This window comes from Rhinolophus sinicus, chromosome 14 (genome assembly GCF_057876585.1).
Source record: "Rhinolophus sinicus isolate RSI-liver-muscle chromosome 14, RSI-T2T, whole genome shotgun sequence".
Taxonomy (NCBI): domain Eukaryota; kingdom Metazoa; phylum Chordata; class Mammalia; order Chiroptera; family Rhinolophidae; genus Rhinolophus; species Rhinolophus sinicus.
In genome coordinates this window covers 64,164,054-64,191,114 of record NC_142514.1, presented here as the reverse complement: position 1 = coordinate 64,191,114, position 27,061 = coordinate 64,164,054, and the positions used below count along the sequence as shown (strand labels likewise).

The 27,061-nt window shown below is 34.7% G+C and overlaps 1 protein-coding gene across 1 annotated transcript in view; it reads left to right on the top strand.

Moving 5' to 3' along the window:
- ZNHIT6 (zinc finger HIT-type containing 6) overlaps positions 1 to 27,061 on the top strand; it is a 60,100-nt gene that overhangs the window by 5,148 nt on the left and 27,891 nt on the right. The window contains exons 5-7 of the mRNA XM_074335080.2: positions 5,354 to 5,457; positions 25,331 to 25,399; positions 26,813 to 26,893. Coding sequence (XP_074191181.2) covers positions 5,354 to 5,457; positions 25,331 to 25,399; positions 26,813 to 26,893 — 254 coding nt within the window. The remainder of the gene's footprint in view (positions 1 to 5,353; positions 5,458 to 25,330; positions 25,400 to 26,812; positions 26,894 to 27,061) is intronic.

Here is a 27,061-nt window from a genome sequence, read left to right as displayed (position 1 = left end):
TTTAATCTCTCTCTATAATTTTCTCAGTGAGGCCTTGCACATTTTTTGTTAGATTTATTCCTAGGTACTTTATTTTTTCATGCTATTTTTAAAAGCAGTTTCTTTTGATTTTTTGTTATCTCTTTGCTGGTATTTAGGAATGAGATTTTTGTTGTTGTTTATTTTACAGTGAGCAACCATATTCAAATTTATCCCAGTACCTTATCTACATAGACTCTTTAGATTTTCTCTATAAGCGGTTATTCACAATTTGTTTCTATCCTTGTTCTTTCTCTCTCTCTCTCTCTCTCTCTCTGCCTTATTGGAATAGCTAGGTCTTCCAATTCAATGTCAAATACTAGTGATGATAGTAGATATTTAAGTTGTAAGTCCCAGGTCCACCCCTAGGTTTGATGATTTTGCTAGAAGGATTCACAGAACTCAACGTACAGTTTTACTCATGGCTATAATTTATTTGAAAGGGTACAGAGCAAAATTAGCAAAAGGAAAAAGCATACAGGTTAAAGTCTGGAGGAATTCAGCTGAAGGCTTCCAAGAGTCCTCTCCCGTCGGAGTCACACAGTACACAGTTAATTCCTCTGGCAATGAGTTGTGATAACACGTGTGAAGTACTGTCTACCAGGGAAGGCCATTAGCAGCGCTGCCCAAGGTTTTTACTGGGAAAGGTCACAGAAGCACCCTCTGCCTAGCATGTGCCAAATCCCAGACTCCCAGAAGGACATGAGGTAAAACCACATTATTTATACAAACAATTTAGGCACAGTGAACCACTCTTATCATTTTAGGAAAAGTTTTATGTCAGTGTAGAGAACCATTTACCAGTCATTCAAATTCCCAGACACCAGTTAAGGGCCATCCCTGTAAGCAGAATTTTCTAAGGATAACAGCCTCTAGCCTGCTGTGTTAACTCTTCTGTACATCTTTATTATGTAAATCCTGATCATAGAGGGAAAAGATTTCACCATGATGTTTGCTCTTAAATTTTTTGTGGCTATAATTTGTTATCTAGATTAAAGTTCTCTGCTACTTTACTAACAGATTTTTATCATGAATGGTTGTATTTTATCAAAATGCTTTTTTTGTATTTGATTTATTTCATTTTTCAATCTATAATATAATAATGTGAATAATCTTAATTGATTTTCTATTTTAAACTAAACTTACATGGTGTAGTATTATCATAACAAAGTGTGCTTTTTATACTTTGAAGAATTCAGTTGTCTTATATGTGTGTGTACTCATTACCCATTCAATCATTTTGTATTTTTGTTCATGAGTGAGATTGACCTCTAATTTTCCTTTTTTTGGTATCTGAGGTTTCCGTATCAATATAATTATAGTTTCACAAAATTATTTGGGAATGTTTCCATTTTGTTCTTGGGTTCATTGAATTATTGAAATGTATTATTGGGATCTTGCTTCCTTTAAAGTTTAGTAAAATGTATTAATGAACCAATATGGGCTTAATAGTTTGAGCCAATGAGGTATGTTCTTTATCATTATGGGACTGGTCAGGTTTTCTGTGTCTTGAGTCATTGTTAGTAGATTACATTTTCTAAGAATTTGTCCATTTGATCTAAACTTTCAAATTTATTGGCATAAAGTTTTTCAAAACATTTTCCTTTACATGTCTGTAGGAGTTGTAGTCATTTCATTTGTGATACTGGTTATTTCTGTCTTTTTCCCATGATCAGTTGCTAATTATGTATTTCTTTTCTATTTTGTTAATATGTCCTCTAGACTTTTGTTACATCCTTTTTTATTTTTAGCCTAATTGCATTGTAGTCAGAGAACATATTCTTTCTGAGTTCATTCCTTTAAAATCCATTAAGACTGGTGTTTATGGCTCAGCATATAGTCATGTTTTGAATGTTCTGTTTGCTGGAAAATAAAAAGCATTCTGCAGTTGCTGAATATAGTAGTCTATGTATTCCTTTTAGATCAGGTTTATTAATTATGTTCAAATTATTTAATGATACTGATTTTATTTTAAGCAGTTACAGAGAAAAGCAGGTTAACATTTCCCAATAGATAACAATCAAAAGGATTTGTATGTTTCCCCTTAGGGTTCAGTTAGTTTTGTTTTATGTAATTCTAAGGCTAAATTATTAGATACATACATGAGGAAATATGTCTTCCTGATGTATTTAACTTTGGGGCCTTATGAAGTGACCCTTTTTGACCCTTTTTGTGTACTTTGTCTAATATTAATAAAACTATATCAGTCCTTTGCTTAGTATTGTATATTGTATTTTTTTTTTCCTTACTTTTACTGTAGGACTTTCTGTATCCTTATGTTCTGGTTATGTCTTTTCTAAGTACAATGTAATTGGGTTCCAGTTTGTCTCAAGTCTGCCAACTATAACATTTAACTGAATCAATAAGTACATTTATATTTTGATAAAATTACCTGTATATTTGATTTTAATTGTGTCATTTTATTTGTGCTAGTTTTCCCCTTTGTTTTGGTTGTTATTTTTTTTCTTTTTTTCCTTCTCCTTTGGACGTTTTTTGGTTTTTTTTTAATTATTTGAATTTTACTCTTTATTGGTTTTGAAGGTGTACACCCTTTTTCTATCCTTTCCTTGGTTAAGACATTGCAGCATGCATACTTAATTTACCAGTACCTAAAGTTAATCAGTAACTTAACCCTGTATCTAGACAATGCCAGGACCTTAGAACAGGAGTTGGCAAACATTTTCTGTAAAGGATCAGATAGTAAATATTTTTTCCAAACCGTATGGTCTCGGTCACAGCTACTCAACTCTGCCATTGTAGCAGGAAAGCAGCTATAAACAATTCATAAACAAACGGATGGGGCTGTATTTAAAAGAAAAAACTTTATAAAAATAAGCAACAAGTAGGGTTTGGCCCTAATTTGCTAGCAGTTACTTTAGAACTTAAATTCCATTTAACCCTCTATTAACTTTTCTTTTGTTTTCAGGTGTTTAAATTGTCTTTTTTTTAAATTTTCATACAATAATTACTGTCTTATTCAATCAGTCTTTATTTTGGTTTATCTTCGCATTTCCCATTTTTGTTGCCCTTTATTCCTTCAGTCATTGTCTTAGACTTTCCATCTGAGAGATCAGTTTCTGCCTCAAGTACATCCATTAGAATATCTGTTAGAGAGGGTTTGCTGGTTGCCAACTCTTAGATTACTGTATTGGTTTTTGTTTGAATTTGTGTTTATTTCATCTTCCCTCTTAAATGATTTTTTTTTTGTAGAATTCTGAGTTCAAAATTATTTTTCCATTGTCTATGGCTTCCATTGTTATTGCTGTAAAGTCATCTGTCATTTTTAATTCTTTTAAAATCTGTTTTCTCTGGCTACATTCTTTTATCTTTGGTAGGCTACATTTTTACTGTAATGTAAAAATGCAAATTTATTTTACTTGAGAATTGTTAGGTTTCTTGAAACTGTGGAGTATTTTTCATCAGTTCTGGGAAATTATCGGCCCTTTTCTATTAAAATGTTACCTCTGCCTTATTCTTTCTCTCTTCAGAAACTACCATTAAATGTAGCTTAGGTCTTCTCCCTGCATCTTACTTGTCCTTTAACATGTCTTCTGATTTTTTTTTTTCATCTTTCTTATTTCTGTATTGCATTCTAGAAATTTTCTAGTTTTGTTTTTTTAGTTCTTTTAAAAATATGCAGTTACTTTTTATAGTTTCTTTCACTGCAGATATTTTCAAGCTTTTTTTTATTCATTTGAATTTTGCAGAGCTGTTCTATAATCTGTGTATGATTCTTTTAAGTTTTTGAATAATGGGGAACTCTCAGCTACTGCTGTGTGTCTCTTTGGGTTCCTGCTCACTGAGCCTTGTTTATTTTTATTGAGTACTGCTTTTTTTTTTTCCTTCTTAAAATATTATGTATTTGTGACAATTTTTTGAAGACAGGACAAACAGTCCTTTTATTCTACCAGGTACCTGGGTACATTACAAATCTGGACTTATCTGAAACCAATTTGAAAGTTTTAAGATTCCTTCGATTACACAAGCAAGGCAAATCATTTCAAGTCTGAGCAAGGGCTGGCCCATGACCACAACTTCTAATGGATTTTTCTTCTTTTTTTGCCTCCTGTTCCCATTAGACCAGTACAAATGTCCTAGCATGCTTTGGGGTAGAGTTTATTTCTGGTTTACCTTTATGCTGAGGGTGTATTATTCTGTGACTCAGCATCATTTGAGGAGGGGTTCCTAGAAGATTACTGGATCTTGACTCTGACCCTCTTGCTGTGGAGGCTATTGAAAGGGGAAGCCTGTATTTGCCGGAAAGAGCAAAAGTGGCTTCATTATTTTGCTTACCTTCCTCTGAGTTTTTCACTTTTCATTAAATATTGACCTGTATTTTCCTGTTTCTGTCAGTTCTTCAATGCTTTTATGGTGATTTTAAAATATATTTTATTACATATATGCATTTCCCCCATCATCTGGCATCCTTAGATGTTTTCATTGGGAAGGTTCGTCCTTACAATCACTGCCATTACTGAAACTAAAGTCCCTTAAGTTTTAAAATTACATGTAATTTCTTAAATCATTTTTACACTTAGCCAGCGATAGTTGGCCCTTTCTTTCTCTTGGCGTATGACTTGATTGTCTCAACTCTTTGCATTGCAAATTCTAGATCCCCATTCACTTAACCAAAAATTGAGTCATCTTTCTTCTTCTTTGATGATACTACTTCATTGACTACTCCCTGGAGTTGACTAGTTCAGCTCAACTAACCCAGGTGGACAGTGGAGTAACCCAGGGGCTCAGAGCCAGACGTTCTCATATCCCATTTTGTACAGCCTGCAATAGTAGCTACTTTAAATTAGGCCTTGTGCTTAGACAGTGCCATGATTCCTCCCAAGTGAGCTACCTGTCTAGTAATAAAAGTGTGTGTGTGTGTGTGTGTGTGTGTGTGTGTGTGTGTGTATGTGTATGTGTGTGTAGCTATGGTATAAAACCATCAGTAAAAGAGAAGGAACTGAATAGGTAATCCTTTTGATTGCCAAATGACCTGCATTTTTTTTAAATCCCCATGAAATCCTTCTTTTGGCTTATAGAATGTATGGTTAAAAGCATAGACTCTGGAATTACACAGATCTGGGTTTGAATCCAGGCTGTGCCTCTCAGAAATAGTTGTATAATGTTGGCATCTCACTAATTCTCATTGCTAAAGTAGAGTAATAATAGTACCTGTTACATACTGTTGTGAGGAGTAAATGACATTGCTGCTTAGCAGTTTTTAAAACATACGAGTAAGTACTAGATAAATCTTTATTATATTTTGAGCCTTATTTTATTCACTTTAGAAATTTGAGGCATTTTAAAATTAATTTGTCTATTTGTTTTTGGTCGTTAGATGTACTTTATGAAAAATCGTGCCCGAAAGCAAGGAATTAACTTAAAACTTCTACCCAATGGATTCACCAAGAGGAAAGAAAATTCAACATTTTTCGATAAGAAGTAAGTTTTTCTAACTTCTTCCTTAGTATATCAGGTGTTCTGATTTGATCAGCAACATTTTTTAAGGTTTGGTTTGCTATAGAGCATTGCTTCCCAAAGTGTGGTCTGTGAGCTGTTTGTTATTGGTCTATGACAAGTAACTACACAAATTGAAAAGAAGCATTTGGAAACTTAAGCCAAGTTTATGTCACGTGATTCTAATAAAAATTTGGGCTTGCAATGTGTGTAAGTGTCTGTCTCTGAGACGTAAGATACCATGGGAGTATTTCAGAGGCTTCAGGGACAAAGTGATGATTCCAAGCCAGACCCCTGCACAGTTTTCACTGGAGTGGCTTGGCTCTTTATAATCCTTTCTAATTTGGGGTTCCAAATAAGATTACATGTGAAAGCCAGTGATGAGGAATAACGAGACTTAGGAAACTTTTACTCTGTAGTGAACCTGTGATACTATAATAGAGATTAGTTTGCTGCTTTCTGAAAGTGTTGAGTCAAAAATTCCCCATTAGTGTAGAGGGGAACAGGATTCCAAAGTACTGTAAGCAGCGCATTAAATTATTGGATCATACCTTTCGAAAGTCAAAATTCTGGATTTAGATCAAAGTAAACTAAATGAGTCCCTTCCTCTGCAGTCTCTTAGTATGTGTGAGACCTTATGAAAATCACTTCCTTTCTCTGAGCCTCGTCTGTATGACGTGGGATTGTACTAGGTGATTCTAAGGTTCCCTTCCAATTTTACTGCTCCGTAAATTAAAAAGACAGAACCATCAGAATTACCATTATTCTAATAAACCTTGCACCTTTTCAAAAGATGTGATATTATTAGATGATATGATCCATTTTTTTACGTTTCAAGAATATAAATATTTGTAAAGGTGCTTTTCCTTTTTCCTGGTTGGCTTCCAAAAGTAAGCTAATGCCTTCCATTTATCAAATATCACATGATTCCTTTGTGCGTTTTGAAACTGACATTTGGAAATTGACATAATTTGTTGACATTTAAGGTAACTGGTTTGTGCCTTCTCAAATATAAAATGTATTCCTGTTTTATGAAGGAAACCATTTAGAATGATTGTCATCAGATCTTAGTACTAAAAGGTATATAACTTCAAATGTAAAAATTTAAGTTCCTAGATCCATGAATATATGTAGGAAGTTTTTTTTTTCTTTTTTCAGGAATATTACATTTAGTGTATTTTGTAGGTATACAACCCAGTTTATACTCTGTTATTTTGGAAAAATCTCAGACCTCCGAAAGGGCAAATCATAGTCTTCTTGTGTTATGCCTTTTGCTCATGAACTTACAATGATTTGGGGTTGGTTTTCTTACATCTTTACTATTTTGCCATGCAGAGATTAGCAACATAAAACAATAGGCTTTAGAGTCACTTTCTTAGCTTCTTTCACATCTGTAAACTGGAGCTGATAAAGACAGCTACCATGTATGGTTGTGACTATTAGCGTATTAATTCACCTACACACTAACTGGAGTGTAGGAAGAAATCAGTATATAGTAGCAATTATAAAAATAATACACCTCATCATAAAAAAAAAAGTTTAAAGGAAAAATAGCACCTGTAATTTCACTATGTAGAGATGACCACTGATAACATTTCATGTTTCCTTCTGGTCATGGTTTCTTCTTTATTCACTTAATAAAGTAAAACATAATAGTAAATACTTATTTAGAAGTATAAGAAGCTACTTGACTTTCCTCAAGTTAGCCATTATTAACTTTTTCCCCTTTAACAATATATTATGGACCTTTTTCCTTGTTAATGCAAATCTGCCTCATTATTTTTAAGTAGTATACTCCAACTGTGACTTAACATGTAATGCTGTAATAGGCATCCTTGAACAAATTATTCTGTGTGCTTCTATGACCTTTTCTGTAGGATTAGTTCCTAGAAAGCAGAATTACTGGGTCAGAGACTACTACATGCATTTAAACTTTTGAGAGAATATCCAAATTGTCCTCCCCCAAAAAGTACCACTTTATACCTTCATCAAAATGAGTATTGGGGCTGGCCGGGTGGCTCAGGCGGTTAGAGCTCCATGCTCCTAACTCCGAAGGCTGCCAGTTCGATTCCCACATGGGCCAGTGGGCTCTCAACCACAAGGTTGACGGTTCAATTCCTCGAGTCCCGCAAGGGATGGTGGGCTCTGCCCCCTGCAACTAAGATTGAACACGGCACCTTGAGCTGAGCTGCCGCTGAGCTCCCGAATGGCTCAGTTGGTTGGAGCGCATCCTCTCAACCACAAGGTTGCCGGTTCCACTCCCACAAGGGATGGTGGGCTGTGCCCCCTGCAACTAGCAACAGCAACTGGACCTGGAGCTGAGCTGTGCCCTCCACAACTAAGACTGAGAGGACAACAACTTGACTTGAAAAAAAAGAGGCCTGGAAGTGCACACTGCTCCCCAATAAAGTCCTTTTCCCCTTCCCCAATTAAAAAAAAAAAAAAAAAAGTAAAATAAGTATGAGTATTTTAGTTGTACATGCACTTTAATTGAATATTATTAAACTTTTTTGGATATTTGATCATTAGAGAGGCTGAGCTCTTAAATTTTATTTCTTTTAAATGTGTCTGTTTATATCTCATCTTGGTCTGTTATATACATTTGAATATTTTCATAACTCTAGCCTTTAATTTTGTCTTCCAATCATTTGTGATATATTTCACATCGTTGTAAAAACAACCTCTATAACATAGAGATAGTAAAAAGGGAGTGGTTAAGAGCACAAACTGGAGCCGGGCTGCCTGGCTTCAAATATTTCTGATTAGCCTCTTCTAGGTGTGTGATCTTAAGCTAAGCCACCTGACTACTTTGTGCCTCAGTTTCCTCATCTGTATAGTAGGGCTAGTAGTAAGTTAGTGTTAAACCAATGTTCATTTCCATTTGTAGTACTATATGAGAATGCCTTTTTCAACATCTCACTAGCACTGAGTTGTCTCTTTTTAAAAATAAAAATGGTAATTTTAAATGTTGAAATAATATTTTGTTTTAATTTGCTTTTATTTAATTGCTACTGAGATATGGAATACTTGCCCACATGTTTCAGAGTGATGACTTAAAATTTAAGTATAACTTTTGACTTTAATCCAATCTGCTAAGTTAAGGTGATCTGTTATTCATAGAACCATTCTGGGAGTCAGTGCAGTGAATAAAATAAATCTACGTAACTGAATTTTTCCATTTGTTCCTTGTTACATGGTCCATTATATTTTTAAATAAAAAATGATTTTGCTACTAACTGAATTTAATGTCTGTATTCAGATGTTGGATGAATAATAAAGGATTAACATGAGTTCCCAGATAGTTGAAAGCTATTCTTAAAGAATATTGCTGGTTAGTCAGCTTGGAAATAAATCTTGTTAATGACAGTATTTTGTTCATTCTTGTTCAGCATTTTCATCAGTGATTTAGGTCTTGATTTTTTATCTTGGCACTGTTGACATTTTGCACCAGAAAATTCTTTGTTGTGGAAGGTGGTCTTGTGCATTTTAGGGTATTTAGCAGCGTCCTTGGCCTCTACCCACTAGATGTTAGTAACACACACACACACATACACCTTCTGTTGTGACAAAACAAAAATGTCTCTAGTTGTTGCCAGATGGTCCATGGCATGGAGGCAGGTGGGGAGAGGCAAAATCACCCTTATTTTAGAACCACTGATGTAGATTATATACCGAAGACATACTTACTGAACTTAATGCATGGCAGAATCAGGATTACAGAAAATTTTCATTGCTAAATGGTGGTATATAAGTAGCAACATAAATAAATAAGGTCCTGTCTTTAGGGGAAGAACATGAAAAAAGACCCACAGAAGTACCTTTGTTGGGATACCTGTGTTTTCTCAGATATTCATATGAAAATAATCAAGGTTTTAGATGATGTTATTTATTGGGAGGAGGGGAAAAGTCAAGACTAAATCTTTTCAAAGAATTATTTTCACCACTGTTCTCTTTTCTGTTTTTGAGAGACTTGTTTTCAATGCTTTTTTCAACTTTAAGAAGTGGTTAAGGCTTTGACCTAGATAAACCTGAATTTGCATATTGTCTCTGCCACTTGGTACACATTAGGTAAACTTGGGCAAGATCGAGCATACTGGGATATTGAGAGGATTAAATGAAATAATACCTAAAGTAAATAATATACCATGACAATTAAAGGTCTCCATTTTCTTATCTGAAATCCTTGGGGATATAGTACATTTACTATATATTATATTCACCCCTAGTAGGTCTGCAGCAGCATTGCATAGTCAGAGAATACTATTTCTACAGTGAAACCTTCAATTGTTCACATTATAATGGGTAAAGAATGACTGGCTCAATAAGGTTTTGCTGCAGAAATAATTATTTAAAAGTTTTTAATTTCAGAGGTTTTGGGATTTGGGGATTGTTGATATGAGATTTTGGTTCTGTACTAAAATTAATGAACTCGTTTAAAATTAAATGTTCAAATGGTAAGTTTTGAACAATCTGAGTGAATTATTCTTTGTGGTGTTTTGTAACTTCTATAAAGTTTGAAATGATTTCAAAATAAAAAGGGTTTTAAAAAACTTAAATACCCCCATATGAAATGTGACTAATGCGTCATTGTGCCTGAATTACGTCTGTAGAACTCAGCAGGTAAAGTAGAAGCAGACACAATAGGTGCCTTAGAAGCAGAGGTTTATTCTAACTCTAGCATTCTTTATGGCAGGAATTGTTGACCAGTATGGCTCTGAATCTCTTAAAATTGTATACAAATTATGTGATGTGTGAATTTTTCTAAGAATAGGAACTGTAATTTTCATTTTATAGTCAAAGTGGGATGTAACACTAACCAGTTTGTGAGGTCAAAAATGTAGTATTTAATAGCGATTGAATTTTAGGTCAATTTGCAGGAAAATCACAATGGATAGCTTTAATGAACGAAGAAAAGTTAAGTGATGCTTTTATTAAGACTAAGTTGAGCCAAAGCAAGACTGACATTCTCTGTTAAGAGGAGCTTGACAAGGAAATGTGTCCTATAGGAGGTTCCCCTACTTATTTTGGAGCAGATCTCAAACTACGTTAAAATAGTGACTCTTTCAGAGGTAACTGCTTTACCTCAACTCTTTGTAGGGCATGTAACTATGTTCACTTTTACCCAATGCTAATCAAAACCTGTTGAAAAAAATATGAAAGACCTGTATAAAGAAAACTTAGTCTACTGAATGACTTAAAAGATTGGAACAAATGGAAAAAAAGTACCTTATTTTTGGAGAGTCAGTATAATGGAAATAACATTTATTTCTTAAATGAATGATCTTTAAATCTGATGTGATCCTAATCAAAATACTAATGGGATGTTGTTTGTTTTGATTTGGTAATGTTTGTTTTTGAGGAGAAGGAAAGGTTTTATGATACAATGATTGAAGTTCATTTTGAAGAATAAATATGGGAGAAGCACCATAAATATGGGGAAAATCTGAAAACTGGTAATGAGGCTGAACTCATTAGAATTTATGAAATTCTAATAAAATTTTATGGTGTTGACATAGAAATATATGGTTACCTTAGACTGTAGACAATAGACACAAGGATATTTGGTCCTCTATTATATGATCAAGATAGCATTTCCAGTTAATAAAAATAATTACTTATTCTGTAAGTGGCGCTATGACAGCTTGCCATTTGGTGGGAAAAAGCTGTATCTTTTACTGGAATTTCCAGGTATATCGCAATCTTAAACTTAAAATGAAATAAAAAAATACTGGAGTGGTTTTATAGCCTTGAAGGGAGGAAACATCCCATCCAAAGCCATAAAGTAAAACAAACAAAAATAATTTACATATTTTAAATATTTTATGGCAATAAAAAACGATAATGACGTCAAAAGATTGGACAAAAACATATTTAACATATATGGCAAAGAATGCTTATGCATTAGTAAGAAAAGAGACTAGCAACTTAATAAGAAAAACAGGCAAAGGATAATACGATAATACTAGATGGTAATAGAAAGATATATATGTAAATGTATCATGGAAAGATATATACATACTCAATATATGGCTGTTAAGCATATATTAATAATATATAATGAAGGTATCGGTTAGCCAGGCCATTTTCCTCTTCTGCTGTTCTTGAGAATATCAATTAGTAGTCATGTTTAGGAGGCTTGGTAGTATTTCTCAAAATCTTATATATGCCTACTCAAGGAATTTAGCCCACAAGTGTATCAGGACATTTCACAGATATACACATATATCTGGTACAGCATTGTTTTTAATAGTGTAGAAACTGTCAAAAACCTCAAATATCCATCAGTATGGGTCTGAGTTAAATTAATGATAGTACTTTCATGCAGTAGAATTTTATGCAGCCATTAAATAAAAACAGAATCAGATGTAGAAGTACTGTCATGGAATGACATCATGATAATGTTCAGTGGAAAAAAAAATGCTGTTGTTTGAACAGTTGTCTAAAATGAAGCTCACTTTTTCTATTGACATAAAATTTACATGCAATGAAATGCACAAATCGTAAGTGTACATTAGTTGAGTCTTGACAAATGTGTATACCTGTAGAACGCAGTCCCTATTAATACAGAGAGTGCCAAATAAAATGTATACATATTTTAAGAAAGGAAAAAACTATTAAAATTGTAATACTCAATATATACTAATAACAAAAGATGAATACAAGTCACATTTGACTTCTGCAATTACAAGAGGTACTCAAAGTGGTTACCATTTTTTAGCGTCCAGACACTTCTGATTATGGCGAACTACTGCTTGAGCAACGTTGACCAAAGTGTCCTCGTGCGTGTATATTTTGGCACCCCCGTATATACAACATTACCATCACCCCAGAAAACTTTTTCCTAATCAGCTCATCTCCTCCCCAAAGACAACAGTTCTAATTTTGTTCCCCTGAAGATGTGGCCTGTTTTAATATTCATATATGTGGAATCATATAACTTATCTTTACTTTTGAATGATAGTTGAGACGAATATGAACTATCTTAAGTTGACATTTATTTTAGTCCTTCATTTGTTTATTCCACTGTCTTCTCACTGTTTTATATAGTCTTTTTCCCTCTCTCTTTAAATTGCTTTTAAGATCTTTATTTTGTCTTTGGAGTTCTGCATTTTCACTGTGATGTGTGTCTTCAAGTGATTTCTGTTTATTTATTGTCCTTGGGATTTATTGTGCTTTCTGAATATGACAGATCTGGAAAATTCTGATGCATTATCTTAATCTCTTATTTCCTTGTCTTTGCTACTTTCTAGGTAATTTACTCAGTTATATCACCCAAGTTATTTTCTCTCCTCAGCTGTGTCTACTTATTCCGATTTTTAGCCCATTCACTGAGTGTTTTCTGTTGTTTGTTTCAGTTATGTTTATTATTTCCAGAAGTTCTGTTTCTTTTCCAAATCTATGTAGTCTTTTAGACAGAATTGTATTCCTTTCTCATGTTTTAAGTTCCCTTTTGTTAACTAATGTAGGATATTATCTGTGTAAGTAATTACAGTATGTGAGGTTTTTGGAAGTCTGTTCACTGCTGCCTGCTGTTTCTGTTGACTCTTGACTATGGTAGCTTGTTTCCTTGTTTTTTTCCTAAAATGTAATTGTGAACTCAAGTTCCTGTAGAAGGTGGTACGCATTTGCTTATGCCAAATACTCTGTGGCACCAATCCAGAACTCTTTATAAATTTCTTAGTCTGAAGACTATACTAGTAGTAATAATCTGAACCCCAAAGCCATTTGAGGGAGCTGCAGTTATGCATTCTCAGTTGAAACCTTTCCCCCTAACCCCTCCGCCTCTTTCTCTCCCAAGAGCCCCTGCTGAGGTTGACAACTTTCCTTACTGTCTCCCTTTGCTAGTGGACAGGATTTTTCTGGTTCACCCTTTCACTGATTTTATGCAGTGATCTCAGTTTGAGGTCCCTACTTTATGTGGGCCCAAGATCTTGTCTCATGTCACCCAGTAGCTGCTGAAACACAAAGCTCTTGGTTATCAAGTTTGGCAGAGGCCTCCAGAGCATGCGTATCTTCAGCATTCCACTGTGGTTTTCAGTATGTTTGTCTATTTCTCCAGGATTTCCTGCTGCATGCCATTGGGAGGCTTTGCAGATTATCTTCTCTACCATATTGCCTTATTGTTTAAAATAAGCACTGGCTCCAGTACAAAGGTACAGTCATGAGTAGGAAAGAAGTGGATCAGGAAGGGGTGATAATTACTATTCAGCCTGCAATTCTCCCTGGAATGTGTTTGATAGATATAACCATATATATGGAAAATGAAAGATGTGCAGAGATATTCAGTACAACATTGTTTATAACAGTAAGAGTAGTATGAATCTAAATATTCATCGATAGTGGCCTGCCTAAATAAATTACGGTATACTTTTACAATGGAAAAAATGAAATAGCTCTGAATGTACTAAAAGTAAAGTTTTTATACATATATGCTTCTATTATAAACTGGTATCGGTGGTTATCTTAAGGGAGGGAAATTGGCTAGAGAGGGACAGAGATGAGAATTATATACCCTTTTGTATCTTTCTGAATTTTAGACCAGGTTCATATAATGCTTATTTTAAGAATAAATAAATTAACTTTTTAATAATGATTTAAAAAGACATTGATAGATGTGGGCAGACCATTGTACATTTTGAGTTGTAAATATAATCTTTGTCAAGTATTCTGATGCTATCATATGAAATTCCATGTTTTTGTCCATGGCTGCCATGCTTTTTCAGTTGTCTTTTAGTGTTTTGCTATAGGAATCCATGGATATCAAACCTGGAGACTATATTGTCATGCTTAGATAATATGTCTCATTTGGATGCCTAAGTGTCTCATTTTATTTTCCTATTTGAGTCTGAGGATTCAGCGGTGAAGTGGGGAATGCACTTTGACTTGTCAATTGGAAAAAAGATTTGGACTGAGATCCCTCCCCAACAAGATCTTTAGCTTAACTCCAGGCTGGACTCTTCTGTGTGGGCTAACCACCCATTCCCCAGAAATGGACCCAACTTTTGACATTCTCCCCCCACTTTGTTTTCCACCTGCCCTCAACCCTCAGTTCTAAGCAACTCAGTCCTTCTTACCATTCCTTTACCGCTATCAGCTTAGAACTAAGTTTTAAACTTCCTTTTGACCCAGAGTTTTTAGCTCTCTGTCTATGGGTCTCTGTTGGACTTCAATATTAAGGTAGTAGAAGTGTGCTCATTATTAAACAAAAGTGTAAATTAATAGTTGGGCTCCAGTCCTGTTTTAGAAGCTAGCCACTAGATGTCTCTCTTGTAAAGAAATAACCCAGATTCAAAAAATTACATTTTGTTCTTTGGATGAAATTACAGCATTCTAATTATATTGCAGTGATATCCTCATCCACCTCTGCATTAATGTCAGTAGCACTTTTTTCCTGAAACAATTATGTGGTGATACACTTCTTAAAGCACAGGTTTCTGTTTTTGTTTTTGTTTTGTTTTTGTTCTTTTCATGGTAAGTTATATAGGTTTGTGCTTTGCTGCAAACTGACTTTAGAAGAGAGAGCAAAAGAAAGTGAAATGATGGGTTTAGAGGTTGTGGTCATGGGCGGACAAGTGGATTTTGCTGTGATCTTTGAGGGATTACATAATAGGAGCTCAGTATAAAGTTGTTAACTAATTAAAAACGTTTAGCTCTCCAGTTTCTGTGCCATAACAGCTTTGATATAGTTTGACGGAATAATTTCAGAACAACAGCAGGGACTTAGCAAAACAGTATGAAAGAATAGAAACCTCATGGTTCCCCAATCAGGCTTTTCCTTGCTGGGACAAAGTACAGTGGTAAGGAAGGGCAGTTCCCATGCTGCAGCTCCCACAGCATGTGCCTTTCCACAGCAGCAGTTCGCCAGCATCCATGAAAATGGAAAACCAGACTCTCAGACTGGTTCACTTAGGGAAGTCCTTCCCTAGTCCTCCACGTCTGCTCCTTCATGATATTCCTCTGGAATGTGTCTCTTTCCATTTCCTTCACGACAGCATTTGTCAGCTGTGTTCTCCCATGCAGGCCCATCTTGTCTCACCCTGGACACTTGGGGACCTTCTGAATGCTCTTCCTACTTCTGTGTCTCCTCACCTCAGTCCCTCTTAGACACTGCTGCCAGACACAGCCTTCTAAAAGCTGTCATTACGGCAATGGTCACCTGCTCGTATTCTGTTAATGCTTCTGTGCCCTCTGGACTTGTTAGCACAAGTGCCTTCACAGGCCATAGGCAGAATTGCCAGTAGGTGAAATGTGTCACCTCATCTCCTGGCCTTGGACTGTCTGAAGCTCTCCAGTGTTGAGTCCCATTCCATGACCTGAAATTAATTCCCTTTTCTTATCCCTCTTCCCCTTTTGGAATTACTACTTCTCGTTAAGCAAAATAACATAAGTCTTCCTTAGTGCATTTGCTTTTTAACAGAGGAATAATAATATAGTTAATAATTCTTGAGTGTTTATTTTGTGTTAAACATGACAAAATTTAATTTAACGTTCAGGTGTAAGGGCGTTTTCTTGGCCAGTTACTTAACCCTCTGTACCCGTTGTCTTATTTGTAGGGTGACGACAGTAACAGTGCCTGTTCTGTGTAGTAAGCGGTTTTCACTCCAGTCTAGAGTGCACAGCAGAACGACCCGGAGCAATTTCAAAACGCAGGGGCCTGGGCTCACCAACAGAATTGCTAGTTCATTGAGCCTAGAGTGGAGAGAGTTTAGGCATCTTTCTTTTTAAAATGCACTAGACGAGGCTATGCATGTGTGGGAGAAAAAGGTATACGGGAAATCTCTGTACCTTCCTGTTGATTTTGCTGTGAACCTAACGGTGCTCTAAAACAAAAACAAAAATGTCTTTAATTAAAAAGAAAAAACAGCACGAGATGATTCTGTTTACTTCTACCTTTGAAACCACTGACCTATATGCCAGAAAGTCACTGTCCCTTTTCTTAAGTAGTTCAGCCACTTCCCACTGAAGACAAATCAGTAATCTTACACCTGTGTAGTCAGTGCTTTGTGGTGTGTTGGTGGAGCGCTGAGGGAGCACAGTGGAGGGCTCACTGCCCCAGCCTTGGGGTGTTACTACTGAGAGCTGGGGACTGGAGAGACCTCCCAGAGAAGGCAGAATTCAAGCAGATTTTTGAAGGACAAGAAGGAGTTTTTAAGTCTGGGTTTTAATCCAGACAGAAAGGAGGGATGGTTTGTGGTGAGAATACCAGATGCAAAAGGATAGAGGAGCAAATTTACAACAATATAACTGGTTTGATGTGTCTAGAAACTAGGGTGGGAGTTGCTAAGTGGTAGGGGATGAGGCTGGAGACAGCCCACTGGGGCTGGGCCTTGCAGGACCTTACTCACATATGCCATGCCAGGGAGTTTAGGTAGAGGCACTTCTGAGCAGAAAAGTTTCCTGTTTCTATGAGGGATCCATACTAAATATGGATGGATCTTCATAATTTGTCCCCACCTGATTTCCTCATGTCCTCAACTAAATGTACCCAAGCTGGTCACCAGTCTTAATCCTAGGAGGTCTTCCCTGCCCTGTTTCCTCGTCATCTGTGACAGTGCACAGGGTAGCTCATCTTCCCCATTATTTCTTCTTTGTCAGAGTTCCTACAGTACGTATTTTCTCCACAGTTAATATGAAACAGATGCCGGTATTTAGCGCGGGTATTCAGCTTTAGGTATGCACATATCTGCTCTCCTTTCTGCACTCTAATGTTTCTTAGTAGGGGCTCTACTGGCATTTTAAACAGGACAGTTTTTTGTTGTGTGGGACTTTCCCAGACGTTGAGGAAGGTTAGCACTTCTGGCCCCTGTCCACCAAATACCTAAAGTGCTCCCCAGTTTTGAAACAATCAGAACTGCCCAGCCACTTCCAAATGCCCTTCCTTACCCCCAGGTTAGTACCATTCCCAGTTGAGAACTGCTTTATTAACCTCAAGTATTACTAAATTATTTGAAGCAAATATACTTTTTCATTTCGATCTTCCCCTACTACATCCATTTTCTTAATGTGCTGTCTACTGCAGCCAATACCACATACTTAACCTATTTCCTATTATTATCATGTTGTGGTGAAACTGATTTTTAAAAGAGTAGAACACAGTATTTAACTGGAACTTTTCAGAGTATTTTCATAATGGTGTGAGACATAAAATTTTGGTTTTCATTCTCCCCAATTCCAGTAATTTTGATCCATGCTGAGTAACAGCACAGATCCTTTGTATTCACTCCTTCAAAAACACTGTTAGGGTACCAATCCTAATAAAATAGATGGATTATTTTTGTGAATAGTTTCTTTTCTTTTTGAGACTTTCAAGTTTGACCTTGAAATATATTTTAAAAGATTAAATGCCTGTGAGTGAAGGAGTATATAGATTATTTCGCACATTTGTTTTTCCCTTGAAGGGTTTCAAAATTTGGTATATTTCTTTCTGCTTTAAGTTAAAATAAGATTTTACAACCGACAATAGAACAAAAAGCTTTTTTTCCTGAAATTCCTTCAGATATATTGGCTGCTTCTAAATTTCGTAACAGTTAATAATTTACAGATTAGTCTATCTTCCTTTTCTATTGTTTAGAAATGAAAGGTGAAACCTAGAACGAAGAAAACTTGAATCCCTTGTACTAGTTAGGATGCTTTAAATGTTGCATGAAACTTAAAAAATGGGTAATTCAAACTGATTTGATCTATAAAAAGGGTGTATTATTGGCTGTCATAATTGATTGTCCAGAGTAAGATGGACTTTAGGTTTAATAGATGCAGTGACGCAATTATATCATCAAGGACCCAGTTTATTATTCATTCTCCATTGTATTCTCTATGGTGTCAGCTCGATCCTCATGGTCACAGAATGCTCGTGGTAAAAGTTTGGGTTATAGTAAATATCCAGGAGCGCTTCTCTCCCAGCATTACTGAACAGGAAACCTGAAATTCACCGTAATTGGACCACCCAGGCCATCTGCCCAATCCTGAGCCAGGAGAATATAAGATAATGATTTTCTTAAGCCAACCAGTAAATACATACGCCTGGAGATAGGGATGGGGTCCATTTATCAAAGTATGGTGATAGATTAGGAAGGAGGATGGTGGTACAGGATTGCCAAGTAGACCATCAAAATATCCACGATAACTTTTAAAAATAATTTGAAAATATGGAGGCAAATATTTGAAATAAAATATAATTGAGATACTTTTGAATTAACAACACAGAAAAATACATGATTTGTTATTGAATTTTCAATTCCGGAAAGTTCATAGTAGTATAGATAAGAACACAGACTCTGGAGTTACTGTACTACCTGGGTTCATACCCCAGCTCTGCCACTTTCCAGCTGAATAATGACTTTGGAGAAGTGACTTTCTTCTCTACCTTAGTGTTCTCACCTGTAAAATGAAATAATGGCATTTTGTCTCACTGAGTTACAAGAATTAAATGAATTAATATATGTATTTAGAACAATGTCTGACATATAAAAGCACGTAATAAACTATTGTTACTACAATTGCTGCTCACTAGTGCTCTACTGTGAAAGGATCTCCTGGTAGTTTTTAACAACACAGAAACATTTAACTAGTGGTATAAGTGGTATAACTAGCCTGTAATTTAATTAGTGGTATAGTATTCTGGAAATCAGACATGTAGAAGAAATTAATAGCTTTCGCTTATTTACCTCATGGAGTCACCGGTATTTAAAAATCAGGAGTAAAAACTTCAGGCATATTTGAACTGACATAATATGTCAATGTGCTTTCTCTAAAGTAGTGGGAAATACTTCCCTTAATAACTATAAACAAGGGCTGAAAAGTTAATGTCCTGAATATGTTAACACCTGTTAGGAGAGTTAAGTAGTAGGATGATGAAACTCCCTCGAAGCCCTCATTTTACTCTTCTTTCAAAACCTTTGTTGTTGGTGCATTAACCACAGAATAAAATCCGTACTGTTGAGCAGATATTCAGGACCCTTTACATTCTGATATGAATCAACGTATCCAGTGTCATCTTTAGCCACTTAACACTAAATTCAGTTTAAGAGTTTGGTTATGAACTCATGGTGAAATATTCTCAGTTACAGGCCCTGTCAGTATCCTGTTCTAAGCTGCATTAACTCAGGACATTGAATTGAATGTTGAATAGTAACAAGGGAAACAATAGCAGCAACTAACATTTTTGATTACTGTGTTCCGAGCTCTTGACATATATTTGCTCATTTAATCCTATGATATAATAAATACTGTCGTCATTTCCTGTTTTACTCTGAGAAACCTGAGGCGCAGAGGAGATGTGTCTCTCGCTCAAGATCACATCAAATAATATATTGTTAAGAAAATTAGAATCCAAACAGAGTCCACTTAGCCTCTGCCCTGCCCTACCTCTGAGTATTACAGTATTTTGAGTCTTCTTCCTGTGGGCAGTGTCAACAAAGAACAGTGAGCTTTCATGTGAAAACTCTGTGCTCCTCCTACAGTGACATGGAAGGAAAAAGGCAGTGCCCCGGTTGGTGCCTTGGCCTAAACCCCTCTGTCTCTCTGCATCCCTAATGCCTCGTGAGCCCTCAGAAGTGTTCTTTGGGTAAATGTTAGTTAATCAGTGAGGGAACAGAATGAGAATTTGGAATTTTCGTTTTCTTTTTTTTTTTTTTTTAAGAATGAAAGTATTTAAACTCATTTAAACTTTGTATTAGAAATCTTACTACTTAGAATTCAACCTCCATATGTAACTCTTAGTTGCAGCATTTTTTTTTTTTTAAGGAAGGTGGCTTTGAAGCTGTCAAAATTAAATTAGATAAAAGTAACCCCAGCTCTGGTTGGGTAATAATCTCTGAGATAAAAAGGAAACATCTTAAAACTTTGAATAATGAGATATTTTTAAGTTTAAAACGAATATTAAAATTATTCCTGTCCTTTCTGTGACTACTATTCAGCACTTTCCCATGAAAACATCTTTGACTTAGCTGACTGTAAAAAATAGCAAATCGTTATGTCAAAGACTTATTTAATACAGACTTATGAAGTAAGAATTAAGTCCTTTTATTATGTCAAGAAATAACCGTAGCTAAAAGTTTGGGACATATCTTTATATTTGTAGATACATGTATGATTATACACCAGGGATGTCAAAAAAGATGTATATAAGTGGACACTTTGGTCAACGTGGCTCAAGCAGTAGTTCGCCGTAATCAGAAGTGTCTGGACGCTGACGGTAACCACTTTGAGCACCTCTTGTAATTGCAGAAGTCAAATGTGACTTGTACTCATTCATCTTTTGTTATCGGTTAATATTGAGTATTACAATTTTAATACAGTTTCCTTTCTTAAAATGTGCATACATTTTTTTGGCACCCTCTGTATTTTTAAATAGAAATGCCATCCTTTAACACACATCATTCTACCTTAGTGCATATAGTTCTGTTTCATATTCTCATTCATTATGTAGATCTACGATGATTTATTTAATCAGTTTTCTGATGATACACATGTAGATTATTTCTATTGTTTTTCTGTTATAAGAAATGGTACAGTGGAAATTTTGTATGTATGTCATTACATGTCGTTTGTTTCCTTGGGATACATTCCTGGGAATAAAACTGTTGAGGCAAAAATACACTTTTTGCATTCTGAATTTTTATTTGTAACTTTTATGAAATTGAACTGCCAGAAATTCACACCAGTTTATACTCCTGCCAGTAGTGATGAATATTCATTTCATCACGTTTCCCTAGCATTTCTAATTTTAACAACATCTTTGTAAGTCTGGTAGGTGAAAATATTTCATTTCTATTTACATTACTTTGGTTATAAATGAGCCGGAACATCTGATCATATTAAGGGAACAGTGCCATTTTGAAGGATCTGATGACTTTTGATTTGCATCTTCTTCCTTGGAATTATAGTAGCTCTCCAAAGATGAAAATTTGCAATTTTAAGTAATGATGTCAGAAAAATAATTGAGTATATGGGTATAGAACTCCCCCCAGATTTTGTCTTCATTCACATATCACTTCCTTGAAACTGGTGAATGATCCTTAACAGTTTCCAGTAAGGAAAAGTTGTTAAATAAGTTCCCTATATTAAATGACTAAAACCAAGTTTATATAAAATAATACTTATTTTCCTCATTCAATACATGTACCATCTAAGTGTTTCTCATTATCTCCTCCCAAGCGGGCTTTTAAGATATTTTCCTTCTGATTGCCCTCCCATGATATTTTGAAACCACAGATGTACTGTATGTCTGTTTATGTACAGTGACCCTAACCATTATAAGAGCTAAGATCATTTTTACCCTCCCAAGATCCAGTTTTCAGGTTTTCACCCCCAGTGAGGGATGGTGCCCCATTGAGAATGCGTGTGTGTGTGTGTGTGTGTGTGTGTGTGTGTGTTGATATTTGGGGAGGAGGAACAAAAGTATTGCTATGCATGAATAGTTACTTCTGTTTCCTAAGACTCAGAGAAGGAGGTCAGTGTTTCTGTTACTTTTGTCAGGTTGTCCAGAAGGGAACATTAAGTTTCATAATTGCCACCATTACTTCACCCGTCTATTATCAAACTCTAAACATAGTGCCTTGGGGTGTCTAATTTACCTAGAATATTCTGGGTACAGTATTTCCATTCTTGAAAATGTTGATAAATGAAGCAAGGACACAATGACCTTATAGTAGCTGGCATTTTACTGAATTTAAGCAAGAGTAGTCCTAATGCATTAGGAGTAATAGTAAATGTTTAAACTGCTGTCATAGTGGATCTCAAAAAGTGGTGCTTTTGCCTTCCAGAGGACATTTGCAATATCTGGGAGCATCTTTAGTTGTCACAACCGGGAGAATGGGTATTGCTAGTGGCATCTCATGGGTAGAAACCTGGGATGCTGCTAAACGTCCTGCGATGCACAGGGTAGTGTCTCCCTGCACACCTCCATAGTAAAGAATTATCTGGTCCAAAATGGCAGCACTGCTCTATCCTAACGATTCTACTCCTTGGAATCTATCTTTAGAAAGTAATCAAAAATACAGAAACAATTATAGATACACATAAAAATACTTACAAAACCATTAACTTAATTTTTTCCTTTGCAAAAGTATGTTCTTTTAGAAAACATAAATATAAGTGAAATATGTATGTGTATATATACATATGTATGTACATATATGTATATATACATATATAATTACAGTTCCTCTCACAAGTAATGTTTCGGGGATTTGGGTTATGCATATTTTTTTAAGTGGGACATGTATCACTATAGTATATAATTATGAAAAATGGGAAACAAACTTAATTCTTTGGGACTTAGGAAGAGATTTGATTGGCCATGTCAGGGCTACATTTAATTTCAGGAACACCAAAGAATTGGAAACTACTTTAGAGATTGTTAATGTGCCCATTTTAGGAATTCTTTATACAACACCCTTCAACTTCTTTTTGTCCACTCATTCATTTAAATCTTTTACTCTGAGTAACTGTTCTCAAATGCCTCTTATACTACCATAGACTAAAAAAGTACAGACAGTTTCTCAATAAAGTTAACTTTTAGTTCTGTGTACAAGTAGAGGTAAATGATAGTCTCATCCCTGGGGATATTCTTTTATTTTTTCTTTACTGTGATTTAATATGGAAGAACAAATGGTAAAAAGATGGAAGCAGTCATAATGTCTATCAGTAGGGAATATGTAAATAGATTTGGCATTCTTTACCCAATGAAATAGCGTGCAACGATTCACTTAATCTATATGTATCATAAATCTCTACAGCATAACTTAAATGAAAAGAGACAAGGCATAGGATATTTAGAGTATGGTAACACTGAAATAAATGTTAATATCACACAAATACTATACTGTTTATAGATATGTGTATAAAATGTAAAAGATCAAACCATGAATGGCAAGAATTCACACCCAACCTCAAGACAGTAGTTATCACTGATGACAGGTAGGGAATTGGATCAAAAAACAGTACAAAGGATCACCCGTATCAATAACCTTTTATTTCTTAAAAGGAAAAAAAAAACTCAAACAAATATGGTAGTATACAAGTTGATTAAATCTGAGTATGAGTATATTTAGTAGCCTTTATATTCTATTTTTTCTCTGTTTTTGCAATATTGCAAGATCACATTTTTTAAAAGTAAATGTATTTTTCAAATTTGTTCATGTATGAACTGAGGCCAAATATAGAAAGATTTTTATAATAGTCATAATTTAGCAATGTGTATATAATAAAACAGTAATGAATGACTTCCTTATAACTACAGGTAGTTAACTACTGCAAATAAAATGATTTCCAAGGGCTTTTCTCTCTTGTTTTTGGAATGTTAAGTACTTTCTGAAGGTCTTTAGGGTCTACTGAATGTTAAGAAAGGTGAGTGGTTCTTGAAATTACTCAAGCAATGATTGGAGTGATTGAGGATGATTTACAATTCTATAAGATCACAAGTTCACAATCTTTTTTTCCCCCAGGTAACTTAACATGGAAAAACAAATATATTTAGAAAGGAACCGTGTTATTCATTAAGAGTAAAAAAAATCAGTTTATTTCTTACTAAGAGAAATGCTGTATCTCTCTGCTTCTTGATAGTGATATTATGCTCTCTGTGACTTTCACAGATAACAAATATACTGCAAGGTATTTCTTTTAGAAGAATTATTTATTTAAAACCAATAACTTATATTTGCATTCAAATGTTTTTAAGTTTTTCCTCTGAGATTTTAGACATCTGGTCTTTAAATTAGTAAAGGGTGCTATACAACTTTGTTCTATCAAAAAAATATTACACTTAGCATGATTGTTTCTTGTACGATAAGTAGCACTATCAACATAAACATAATCAAGCATGTTTTTCTCTAGCTAAGGCCAAAAACTGTCTTGTTATTAAAGAAAACTTCCATAAGCGGATCTGTGGTAACTTACCCTAATAAAAGAACTTTTAGTTGATTTCATGGTCATTGTCATCTGATAAAAATTTGACTAAATCATATAAATGTTTGGGGGACATGCTCTGCTAGGTTATATTAAAAGAAAATTATTTTAGATATGTTGCTAAGGCATAGATTTGTAGGAGATGCTGACCATTGCATGGGCATGCTACCGGCCATTAACTTGCCAGTGGGTTGTTAGAAATTTCTTCTAAGTAAAGAAAAAATACGTAATAACCATCATTTAGTGAAGACAATAAAATTTCTGTAATGTATTCAATATTTGAGCATTAAACATTTTTAAAAAGTAATGGTAACTAGTGTCACCAAATTTAGATATATAAAACAGAACATATGCTCATTTTTCTAAAATCAGACTTTTAGTGAATTGCTACTGTCCATCCTGTATCAAACCAAAATTCAGACCAGAAAGCAGAGGGACTGTAGCTTAGAATGCATTCTGCTTAGCAACCAATTTGTTGTCTGCTGTTTTGCTGCTGAATGCACGTACTCATGGCTCAAAAGTGTATCTGCAGCCAGCTGGTCTTGACCGGACAATACTTCATTCACCTCATTTCCAGACTAGTCAGGCATAGACATCAGCTCATTGTTTTTAGTCATGAGGAAATTTATTTGTAAACTTCAAGTAGCAGCACACTGATGTCAAAAGCCCCTGAACTACAAGAAATTGCCTTCTAATACCGGAATGTCAAGTCCTTGGAATTCAGAACTGCTTCATTTACATTTGTTTTTGTTTTTAAAATCTCTTGCAAGTATGTTGTTTGAAAAACATGCCCTCTAAAATCCTAGAAAAGGCAATAGCTCCTAGTAGAAAAAGTACGTTAAAATCTATGAGTACTTTTAGAATTATTATCTGAAAACAAAATTTAGGAAGTTTGATTTGTGTTCAAACTTTATTTCTACCTTGATCCTCATGTGATTATTTTCTCTCTTAGAAAACAACAGTTTTGTTGGCATGTAAAGCTCCAGTTTCCTCAGAGTCAAGCTGTATACATAGAAAAAAGGTACATATCACCACTGTCTATTATGAACTTACTTTTTTTTATTATGTCTCTGTATTTAAAATAAATTGTTAACTTAAATGTGATATCAGTAAATGTATGTCAATAATAGCATGGATAACTAAGTTGTGCTATGTCGCTATAATGAAATACTAAACACCACTGAAAATGAATGACATACAGCTGCACACATCAACAGGGGTGAATCTTAGAAACAAGGTTGAGTGAGAAAAGCAACTTAAGGAAGAATACATAGAGTATGATTCTGTTTGAAAATATGAAAAAAAAGTATACTTTTTAGGAATACCTACAGAGGTGGTAGAACTCTAAGGGAAATCATGATGGTGTTTACTTTAGCAGGGGGAGCAGCCATTAAGGAGAGATGCAAGGAGAATTAAAATGGCTGAAAACTGTTGATTTCTTAAGCAGGGTGGTTATATATGAAGTGAAAAATCACCCAAAATTCTACGCTGCAGAGTATACTACTATTAACATCATAGCATGTCCCTCAGAAAATATATTATTTCAGATATGTACATTGTATACTCATAGTTGAAATTAATTTGCATAAACAGCTTTTATCCTACTGTTTTCATATTATGAACATTTTCAAGTGTCATTTAAAATTTTTGATAGTTGTGTACTATTTGCTTCCTTGAGTTAGGAAAATTTTAAAGTTGCTTTTTAAGTAATATATTTAACACATATCTACATTATGTATACATGTCTTCTCTTTGAAATGGTCACATGGATTTTAATGAAAAACTTTATTTGAAGGTGCAAACCAGTCTAAACACAGCGAAAGGACTTCCATTTTACAGATAGGGCTATATAGCACAATATATGAATATGAATAAATGACTAAGGAAAGTTACTAGTTCAAAGCAGTGTCTTAATTTTGTTTTTACAACTTTATAGTTTAAAACTATGTGCATACATATAGGCAAGTTGGAAAAACATAAAATTGTTTCCAGGGAAAGTAGTATCAAGTTTTTAACCTGGTCTTATGATTTAGAATGAATAAACTTGAACATGCACTGAAATTAGCATAATCTGAAACCTTTTTTCAGATTTTTTTATTTCAGCAACTTTCAAATATATTTCTTCCTGACTTCTTTCTTTTCATCTTTGAGCACAGGTATGTGTTAAAAGAGGCTTCATGTTTTTGTAATTGATTTATAGGGAGCTTCTCAAAATATTGATTTTTAAGACTTTGCTGAGTGTGTCCAGGAAGTCTTTTTTAGCTATTTTCCTGCATAAGTTTTGCTTAACAGGACAGTATATATTGCCAAAAATAAAATAAAAAGACAGTCTGTGTTCAGTTATTTAAACAAGCCACAAGATTTAGGAATTCTAAATTAACACCTCTAGTAGAAAATAATAATAATATGTTTTGTTTTTGTTTTTGTTGGGAAGAGTACCAGATGATAAAACTATTAATGAAATCCTAAGACCTTACATTGATCCTGAAAAGTCTGATCCTGTAATTCGTCAAAGGTATGTTCTTAAAATCTTGTAACTTTCTAAAATTTTTTAAAAAGTTTGAGGTATTTGTTATGTGCATAATTGTTATGTAAAGTCATGACTTTATTAGAATGTGATGTGTCAGTGCCATTTACTTTCTGTCCCGTTTCCTTAGCTTTTACTCAAGGCTTTGTCAGTGAG